Raw genomic sequence first — 10,852 nt, 5'->3', positions numbered from 1 at the left:
CTCCCGCCTCGCCCGCCCCACCGCGCAGTGGACTACGCCTCCGCCACGTGCCCGCCTCCCGCGGCCAGGCCGCCTGCGATTGGCTGGCGGCGCTGTCCGTCGCGGAGGGAGGGCGCGTCCCCCGCAAGCCGGCGCTCCCATTGGTTATGGCGGCGGCGGTCGCGGCCGGGCGCGCGGCCGCGGCGAGGAGGGGAACCCGGTGGCGCTGGCGGCGGCTGCGGAACGGGCGGAGGCTGCCGGTTTCGTAACCGTCGCTCTGACTCGCGGGCCGCGAGGCCTGGGTCGGGCCGCGCCGTGCGGGGCCGCTGGGAGTGGAGGCCTCTTGGGGGCGGGCGGGCTGGAGGCGCAGGTAAGGAGGCTGCAGGCGGGCTGAGGGAGGAGGAGGAGGCCGCGGCGCCGCCGGCCGCTCGCGTGGGCGCGGCCCCGGCCCGAGGAGACCCGGCCCGGCCCTGGGCGGCCGGTTTGCCGGGAAGGCCCCGCGCGGCCCGCGGCGCGGGCGGCGGCCCCGCGCGGCGTGTGATGCAACCTGCCGGCAACACCCGGCGGGGCCGCTGATCTCATCCTTGGCCCCGGCCCAGCGCCGCGGCGCCACCCGCAGACCCCCGCGCTCCCCCAGCGCCCCTGCTGCCTGCCCGGGACGGGATGCGAGCCGGGCTGTGCCCCCTCCAGAACCCGGCCCTCTGTTTGTGCAACGTGCAGTGTGACCAGCCAGGCTCGTATTGGCCTCTGGGGCTAAAGGGTGTTCCCAGAATAGCAGAAGGTGGACGGTATCTTTAGTGCCACCTGGGATATTTCCTGCGCCTGCAAAACTGCTCGGTGTCGGGTAATCGAGAATCGTTTTTAGAAGTTGGTCGAGTAGTCAGGGAAGGCGGTAGAATTTTAACTGTGTGACTTTACACAGATAATGTTGTGCTTCCTTACGGAGCTGTACTTTGAAAATCCTTCAGGTGACTGTTGGACACAGGTTGGATGAACGTGCAGCAACCACGAGTTGACTAGAACAGAGAAGGGCAAAAAAAGAAGTGCTTTGTTAGCCTGCTTGGAGGGAACACAGTAAGGAAAATTGCCAGCAGAGGTGTCTAGATGGAGAGGATGGAAATGCATGTTTGAGGGGAAGGAGGGTCTGTTCTTCCAAGTAAGCTCGTGTGTTTTTATTCTTCAGAAGGTTTACTTGCTGGGTTTTCCTCTGGTCTGAAGTTTGTGCTGTCATCTGGCGTCTTAAAATGTGTCCGTTTCAGAATGGTTTTAACCTTGGTGGGTTACACAAAAATTGGTAGTTCTCTCTCCCAGTGTACACTCACTCAGTTGAATTCTTATTGGAAGAGATTGTCCTTTAATTCATATAGGATGTGGGACGCTCAAAGAAACTTTTGAAATAAAATAGTATGAAGGTTTGCTTTACTAAGAAATACTGCCTGTAAAAGCCCTTGACAGTTAAAAGTTAAAATCTGGTCAGCTGTTACTACTTGAGTAGTATTTGGGATAAGCTATTAAAGCTGAAGCACTGTTTAGGAAAAACTTAGTGTAAACAAGGCTAAATAATTACAGGATGCTAGTGAGCTGAAGAATTTTTCAGTTCGAGTCCTGCTTCTGGTGGGCACACTTGGCGGATTCAGTCATTTTAATACCTCCCTGAAAAACATAGGTGGAAGCAAAACTTAATATTTTTTCCCCCAGAATATCCTCTAAATTCTCAGGGTCACATCATGACTGTCAGTAAGGTTGTCTGATCTTGGACAGGTGGTTTCATCCCTTGGGATTTAAACAACACCTGGTGAGTCCTAGGTAAAGATAAATAGGGCCTCATGGGGCTGAGTTTGGTCTTATGGCCTAAGATTGCCTCACGTGATCACAGAAATGGTAAACGCAGGTAGCCACAATTCCAGGTTTATTGTGTATTCTTAGGAGGGGGTGCTTCCATGGGCTCTTATACTGGTAGGTACATTGGTCTCCTGCCTTTTTGGCTTTCCAGACCTATCAGTTAAAAAAGAAAAAAGAAGAAAAGAAAAAAGAATTGAGCATGACTCCTTAATAGATGTATATTTATAAACAATGTGTGTGTATTAGTTTGTGTGTGTTGTTAATGGCACTAAAAGTAGAGTAAAAAGATGACATTAAAAAAAGACAAAAGAGCATACATTTCTTTCTCATACTCCAGTGGACCACTTATGTACTCCCTGAAGGGATGTACCCTCCTTCATGGACCCCTGCTTTGGGCCATGAAACCAGCAGTGGCAAATAAATAAGAAATCCTGCTCATTTGGGTGTTTGTTAACTTTGCTTACCTTCACTTCACTTGTAGTACAGAGTTGTCAGACCCTGGCAACATGTCTAAGAACTTGAGGTTATGGGAAGTATAACTGGGCAAAGTGGAAAATAAAGGTTGTCTACTGATATGAAGCAAAGACCAGACAAGAATGCTGTTCACTGTATAGGCTGGGGGCTAGAAGTAGCAAATGTTTTAATTTTCCTGTATACCATTAAGAAAGACTAGGAACTTTAGGTGGTGAGACCATAATATCTTAGTAACAGTCTTGATTTAATTATGGTTGTTATAAGAGATTTTAATGCTAGAGAATCTCATTTTTATGTAAGACATTTGTAAAAATAAGTGTTTTGTCTTAGGCTTTTGAGGCTGTATTCAACAAATATTTCTTGAGCACCACCGCTAGATGCTGGGCATATGGTGATAAAGACAGAGTTCTGTCTCTAGTTTAGTCTACAGGGAGGCACACTATCGAGCTGGCATTGACCAAGAAACTGGGGGAACAGATTGGACAGAAGCACAAAGAAAAGATAACGTGCAGACAGAGGAGGCTGTGCCCCTGAGAGATGATGTCAGCCTGACGTAATTCTGTGGCATTGGGATGGAGACGGATAGTAGAGGTGAGGTGTTTTGGGGGGGGTGGGGGTGGGTAGAATTGTCAGATACCAGTGATTTGAACAGATTTGGAATAAGGGACAAACATCTGAATATTTTGGAGTGTAGACCTTCGTTGAGGAAATTGGAGTTAAAAATTTATTTGGGGGGGCAGGGGAGGAATATCTGGTTGTACACCTGTGAAGAAAATGACAAGAGGGTTAGGAAAATCCTTGAGAGGTTTATTTTCCCAAGTGAAACTTGAGAAAATTTTGATTTTGTTTTACTCATTTTAACGTTTTGAGTTGTCACTGTGTCATTGATTTGAATGGACATTACTTGAATTAAGGAATTTGAATTTTAAAAATGTTACCCACTCAGTCCACCTTTCTTAAGGTCCATGGTTGATGTGTAGCAGTGGCTGTCAAACTTCAGTGTCATCAGAATCACTTGGAGGTCCTGTTAAAACAAGATCGCCCAGCCCTATTCCTAGAGCTCCTGATTGCTAGGTCTGGGGCAGCCCGAGAATTTGCATTTCTAACAAGGTGATGCTGCTGCTGCTGCTGCTGCTGCTGCTGCTGCTGCTGCTGCTGCTGCTGCTGCTGCTGCTGCTGCTGCTGCTGCTGCTGCCGCCGGTTCAGGGACCACACTTTGAGAACCACTGCTTTTCAGTTTTTCTCCTGCTTCTTGCTTGAATGATTCACAGCAAGGAAACAGGGTGCCACCCTGCTTCCTGTAGACTGAACTTTGGAATAGTATTTGTCCACATAGGAGCCAGACTTTCATTTAGGGTTGAATATCCAGGTTTGAAATAAACTTATTTTCTTTCTGTGCATTGTAGGTGCTCATTAAATGTTAGTGGAAGAAACAAAAGCACAGATAACTGTGTAAACTAAACTATGTAACTTACAGAGGCAGCTGTTTTGCTCAGTGTAAAAAACAAAATTGATAATATGTTTGGCGTTAAGTCTTAGACCACTTAGCTCTGACCCCCTTTCCTTAGTGGATAGCTCTTCACTTTAAGAGCTACTTTATTGGCTTGTCTTCGGTTGGAGAACTTAAAAAAACAAAAGACAATTGGAGTTCTTTTTATTATCTCCAAGTTTCCTTTTCTTACATTTTTACCAGTTTGATGATTACTCTTTGTTTTACAAGCCGAAGGACTCATTTTCAAAACCTTGCCTACTGTGTTCAGCCTACTACCTTGCCTCAGACTGAGGTAAAAGAGCCCTTCCCTGTTCCGGTATCTTGTTTTTTTTCTTTTTATTTGCGGTACGCGGGCCTCACTGCTGTGGCCTCTCCCGTTGCGGAGCACAGGCTCCGGACGCGCAGGCGCAGCGGCCATGGCTCACGGGCCCAGCCGCTCCGCGGCATGTGGGATCCTCCCGGACCGGGGCACGAACCCGCGTCCCCTGCATCGGCAGGCGGACTCTCAACCACTGCGCCACCAGGGAAGCCCTCCGGTATCTTTGAGAACAAAAATGAGCATGAACATCACTAAATTTGGAGGCTATAATAAGAGTTTTTGGTGACTGAAGTTCGTGGTATATTGTCAAAGTCAGAAGGCATTTTACGTCCCTCATTTGCAGATGGGGAGATCGAGGCTCACAGACGGAAGGGGTATGTCCAGAGTGAAACAGGGCAAGTCAGAGCCAAGACAAGAGCTGACTTGGTTCCTGGTTTGTACTTCTTTGGATCATTGTTATCTCTGAGTTTATTAGAGAGTAGCTTTAAAGACTAAAAACCTAATTGACATATAAAACATAAAAAAGAAGGTAAATAAGATGAACATAATCATGATTGTTGAGACATTCCCAGGAGACGTGTGAAACAAGTTCATAAAAATTGAGTAAACGCTTTTCACTTCATACCAAATAGATAAGCAAGGGTATAGATGACCTTTAACACTGTAAGTGGTAAGTGTAGCTCAAATTATACTGAACTGCCACTTTTTAACTGGAAGAAAAAATAGGCAAGATGATAAATTATCAAGGGAAATGTGAACTATCCATTACTGAAGAGAGACTTGGAGTAGATATCCATCATGGTTTTGGAAGGAAGCTTTTGGTGTTTCCTTAGCACTGAAGTGAGAACAGATGACCGGCTAGCTCAGGGCTGCCTGTGTGGCTTGAAAAAACAATGGAAAGTAATGATATATGGCCTTTTTAAAAGCAAAGATTTTTAAAAAGCAGACCAGTAAATGGTGTTTATACAGAAATGCCTGGCTAAAGGTTTGGGTGAAGCTACTGGTGTTTACTAACTGAGCTTTTCTTAAGAACTGTAAGGTGTGCTCATTTGAGGCAGTTCATAATTCTGGCTGCAGGTTTTTTTCCACTGATGCAGTTTTAGCAGTTTTTTTGTGAAAAAGAGAACGGGATAGTTTTATGGTTCCTAACACTGCTTTCTCAGTTTCCAAGAGTGCTGTGACTTCTTGGTGGGCACGCTTCACTCAGCTTAGTCAGTTTGCCTTGAAGCGGCCTCAGGATGATAGGATAGGTCTGCTTTTGACACATCTTGAGGCAGTTGTAGTGAACTGGTTGAATTCATAGTAATCCAGATATGACTAGTTCTGAAACTGTGACTTCATTTCTACGGGCAGCACTGCCGCAGTATTTCAGAATTGGCGTTTCCTCTGTGCTCCTTGAGCAGTGTCAAGTGGGTGCAGGCGCTGCGGCTGCTCTGGCTCTTGGTCCAGCCTGAGTCCCAGTGCTTGCACCTCCTTGGATGCGTCATCAGGGCTTTTGTTTCTTTCCTTGTGGTTTTAGGCTGACTGTGTTTAGATGTGTTTGCTAATTATGTTGAGAATTAAAAAACACTGTGAGAAGCATGATGGGATGGGGAAGCAAATTGGGTATCTCAGAGCTCCTAAATCTGTGATCCAAGAAACTAACTTTAAAAAATCTCTGTAAACTACTCTCATTTGAAGTCATTGAAAAAAATAAAAACAAGCAAAAAACACCTTTTCAAAATATCCTGTAAAGATTCTTACGCTCCGGGAGAGAAGTCAAGTCCTTGAATTCAGTCTCTGCATATTAGAGTGAGGACCATGCAGAGGTCGTAGTGCAGTGCTTGCTGATGAGCACTGGAGACTGGGCTGGGCGCTCTGCTCCAGCCTTCTATTTTGACTTGAGCCAACAGTTGAAACTTTTCCCCTCTTTTTTTGCAGGTGTCTCTCCTATCATAATTGAACTCATTGTGTTTAAACCAAACATAGCACATTTCTCTCTTGCAGATTGCCAAGTGCTATTGGTTCATATGTGCTACCTAATTAGTGGTATTCTTTTGTTTTTCCTCCCATTTTTGATAACAAGCACAGATGGGCAGTACCCTCAGGGGTTCAGGTGGGTTGAATTTGGCCGTATGGTGCGTCTATATTAACTTACCTCTCTAAATTACATGACTTAGACTTCTGAAACATTGGAGCAGTTGGCAGTTGTCATAGACTTTTCTCAGCATGATCAATTAATATTGGCCTGCTAGTAGGTACATGCAAGTTTAATCTTATTTGATCTTGTCATTTCAAATAGTTTAATGCAGTTTATTTTTTAACTAGGTACATGTGAAGATTTCTTGGCAGATCAAACCATTGATCACCTTGTCTTCATTTCTACTTGTTCTGTGTTGACAAGGGAGCGTGCCCAAATGAGCAAGGTATCACAGCAGAACACTACCCCGGGCGTGAATGGAATAAGTGTCATCCATACTCAGGCTCATGCCAGCGGCTTACAGCAGGTTCCTCAGCTGGTGCCCGCCGGCCCTGGGGGCGGAGGCAAAGCTGTGCCTCCAAGCAAGCAGAGCAAAAAGAGTTTGCCCATGGATCGCAACAGTGACGAGTATCGTCAGCGCAGAGAGAGGAACAACATGGCGGTGAAAAAGAGCCGGTTGAAAAGCAAGCAGAAAGCGCAGGATACGCTGCAGAGGGTGAATCAGCTCAAGGAAGAGAACGAACGGTTGGAAGCAAAAATTAAATTGCTGACTAAGGAATTAAGTGTCCTGAAAGATTTATTTCTTGAGCACGCACACAACCTCGCAGATAACGTGCAACCCGGTAGCACTGAAAATACGACAGACTCTGATAATGCAGGACAGTAGACCTCACCCCTTTCAAACGTCACAGCTTGTGGCTTGAACGTTAAAGGTGTGACTACCTACACTACTTGTATCAGCGGCTGAATCTCCATTATTCAAAGATCCATTGAAGGTTGTTTGCTAGAATCAGCACTGAAGAGTTGATTAGCTAAAAATGTTAGCCATATAATTTGAATATCTGGTTTAAAATGATAAGGATTTTTGTGGGGATAAAAAACAGTTTTAAAGGTATATGGTAAAAAAAAAAAAAAATGCCCTGGAGCTTGATGTTCTTAATAAATCCTGACTTCCCAAGAAATGTTTCTTTTCTAGGTTGACAAAAGGAATGGGGAACTGGCAAGTCATGCAGAAGGGTCTTGGTTTTCATAGATACGGTTAATTGGATGAAAGAAAGTTGAATGCCATCTCTCTTTATCTATGTGTGACTTTTTTCTAAATTATGTATTAAAAATGCTTAGAGCTATAGAAACCAATCACTTTATAATTTAGAGTGATTTTATGTATAGCCTGAACCTTGATTTAGCATAATTAGTACCGTTCCCCCCCCCCCTCCCCCGGCAAGTACAAGGCAAGTACAAGTTTTTGAATAGTGATGTCAGGTTAAGTAAAGAAACTCCATTGCATTTTAAAGGCAGTATGCAGCCAACTGGCTTAAAAATATAAATAGCATTTAGGAAGCAAATAGTTTTTTAAAAGTAAAAGCAAAGCATTTGGGATACCTTTGGGTTATTGCATTGGCATTATTTTGTTAAAATTAAAAAAACAACTCAGTGGTTTAGAGAAACTTATGTACCAAAATTTTAGTTTCTGCAGTTGCTAGTAAAGTAAGCATTTTTTTTTTTAACATAGCATTTGGACAGCCAAGTTAGTAAACAAAACGTCTTAACAGTTTATGGCCACACAAGTTACTGATTAGGATTTTGAATATTAATTTTAGCAGGTAGTTTCTCCGGTGTTCAAATACACTGCAGTGGGGCTGTGGTTTTTAAAAGCAAAAATTTCTTGTGAACGATCACTTGGTATTTGATCTTAAACAACTGATTATTAGAAAAAGACATCATCAACTCCATGCCATTTCCCAAAAGAATAGTCTAAGAAAACTTGAAAGTGTAAGGTTTAACCTTTAATTTATTTCACTTAAACACATCGTTTTATATTGTTTTTGCGACATTTTCTAGTTAGTGGGCTGTTCTTCCAGACTTTTGTACCACTTTTTATTCATTTGTATGCATTTATGTCCCATAAATTATTTTAGCAAGAAAATACTGATAAAACTCAGGATATTGACATTTTTGTTAAGACTAAAAAGTGGCAGTCACTGAAGATGGAAATCTCTAGGGTCTGGCTTATATAAGTGTTGGTAGTTTTGATTGTCCTCGTTGACTTTTTTTTTAAAGAACAATTCTAGCTCAAATTTGTGTTTTTCTCTTTTTTTGGTTTTTGCTTTTGGGTGACCTAGGCTGGTGACGAGAGACTGAGTCACATCAGATTAAAAAGTTACCAGGTATCTTATTTGAACATGGTCATTTTGGGCCACATTGTTGTTTCATAGTAGGACCTGGGACAGTGTAACCAGGATGTAACTCAAGTTGCACCCTTGGGTTGGTGGGAGAGTGCTGTCTGTGCCCTTCTGGGCGGAAGAAGACATCACAGTGCCCTGCAACTCAGCAAAGCCATTATTAAAGGCCAAGAGTCCCTTCTGCATGTGACAAGAGCCCTGTATTGTTCCATGAGAGTGACTGTCCCAGGATGGTTAACTCCCTGTAGATCCAGGAGACAGGATAGGGCTTCCTATTAGGGTCCAACATTGGTTTACTGTGGTTGGAGTATGGATCTACTTGTAGGTTGATAGATGTTTGAAACAGCTAACTAGGAGATACCCACAGAATCCTACTGAATCTTTAATAGCACCTCATTGGAGATGCAGTTAGGTCACTTGAATCTTTAAGCACCTATAAGAGGTGCTACAGACATTTTTAATCTCTTATTTACTAAACAATATCTTTAGTCCCCATGGACAATGGTTGTCCCCATGGAATTTATTGTTACCAATTATATGAATTGACTTAACTATCTTGGAAAAGAAGCTTTAGGGAAATCATCAGGTATGTACTCAATTACTTCAAATAAGAAAATAAGATTGTACCTTTTGGAAAAATTCAAGCTTTCCTTTTACCTATGCAAATCAAAACTAGCACCAGCAGTCATGCATAGAACAGAAATGTTAACCGTTGTCTTGACTATCTCACTGAAGTGTTTGGGAATGAAAGTTTTTAGTTTGATAGATTTAACAGTATAAAATGGAGGGAAACCAAGTATGGGGAATGGGTAAGTTTGGGAATTGTATATGACTTCTGTAACTTTTGTCCTGTAGGTTACGTATGAACCATTAGGATATGAGCTGCCTTTGCCGGCAGGTCTAGTGATTTAGGAATTAGGCTTTAGTATAAATTTCTAGCTGCATGCGAGTCTTCCGGGATGGGTGTTTTCTGACAGGTCCTGGCTGCAGGTGGTGCGATCCAACAGTTCTTCCTGCTGTCTGGCCCCTTTTAGTTACTGGGATGTGAGCTCAGTTACTTTGGACATTCTTACCAAGAAGTAGTAAGATTTTAATAAAGTATGACCAGATTTTTGCAATTCAGGTCACGAGTGTGAAATTCTCAAATTTATATAAGTAGAAGTATGTACAATTTAATGTTTGGTGTTACAACAAAGGAAATCGTAGCAGCTTTTGATGTTTCTTAATCCCCCGTAGAGGGCTTGAAGCTTTGTACCTGAACAACCCAGTTAAAACACTCAAGAGTGGTTTTGATGCCTTAGAAATAGGAAAAAAATTTTTGTTTGACAAAAGCTAGGAAGGAGGAAAGTCCGTCCTATAGCTGTTAGATCTGCCTCTCAGGAAGAAGTACCTAACTTGTTCTTTTTGTTCCTGGCTTTCCTCAGTTTGTGAGATTACTCTATTTTTTTAAATATAATTTTATTTCTTTCAGTGAATTTGAAATAAAAATAACTTTGGAATAATGACTGTATTGCATTGTGGGTTTCTTTATGTTAGATACCAAGAATGTAGTGCACATGTTGACCAGCTCTGAGGAGCAGGCAGATGCCCTGCTGCCTTTCTGTTCCCAGCCCAGGGCGTGGGGGCAGGCAGAGGCACTCTTGTCCCCAGTCTAGACTTCCCTTAATGATAGGAACCTCGTTTGCTCTGAATTTAGAGTGCCTTTCAGTAATATTCTCTGTCCCCTAGTCTAGTGTATACCAGAATAGAGGAAGCAATAACTTGCATCCTGCTTAGACAGCTGACGTCTCCGAGTGTGGTCTCCACCTACAGAGTGGTAGGAAATAAGTTCTGAGGCTTTGAGGTTGACGGAATGTCAAAGTAAAGCCTTTCCCCTAACGGTACAGTTTATAGTATGTGCGTCGTCTTGGTTTACACAATGCCATAGGGTGTCTGTCGAAATGAATTCATACCTAAGAGTCCGAGAAGCTGATTTGAGTGTTTCAAGGGAAAGTGCCATAGATACTTGTCTTCTGTGATCCTTCAGTGACTTTCATGTCTTGGGAAATAGATTTCTACTTATTGCATCTTGGTGGAAATTGTAGGACAGTAATTATTTCTGTGGGTAACACGTCCCATTTCATTTTTATGCATTAGTTGTAATTTAGAATCCAGGGAACTTTATATTGACGTGATTGTGAGGGTGCTGGCTCTTTTTCCGTAAAAGCACTTTAGGCCTACTGCTCTTTGACTGCCTGTGAGTATCTGAAGAGTTCATATGCGTTTTACACGTACTCAAAGGAGAGCAGCAACCCTGAATATCCTTTGACTGCAACATCCCACTCCTCCCAGAGCTGTAGACCTGAAGGTTGTGCAGGGGTGTCCAGAGAACCGGGCGCGAGGCT

The 10,852-nt window shown here is 43.5% G+C and overlaps 1 protein-coding gene across 1 annotated transcript; it reads left to right on the top strand.

Moving 5' to 3' along the window:
* Positions 1-264: 264 nt before the first annotated feature.
* Positions 265-7,240, top strand: CEBPG (CCAAT enhancer binding protein gamma). The gene is made up of 2 exons (XM_065899335.1): positions 265-349; positions 6,414-7,240. Exon 2 carries the CDS (start codon positions 6,503-6,505, stop codon positions 6,950-6,952), a length of 450 nt encoding a protein of 149 aa, XP_065755407.1. The 5' UTR covers positions 265-349; positions 6,414-6,502; the 3' UTR covers positions 6,953-7,240.
* The last annotated feature ends 3,612 nt before the right edge of the window (positions 7,241-10,852 follow it).

The sequence above is a fragment of the Phocoena phocoena genome, chromosome 20 (assembly GCF_963924675.1).
Source record: "Phocoena phocoena chromosome 20, mPhoPho1.1, whole genome shotgun sequence".
Classification (NCBI taxonomy): domain Eukaryota; kingdom Metazoa; phylum Chordata; class Mammalia; order Artiodactyla; family Phocoenidae; genus Phocoena; species Phocoena phocoena.
This window is presented reverse-complemented; position numbering and strand designations above follow the sequence as displayed.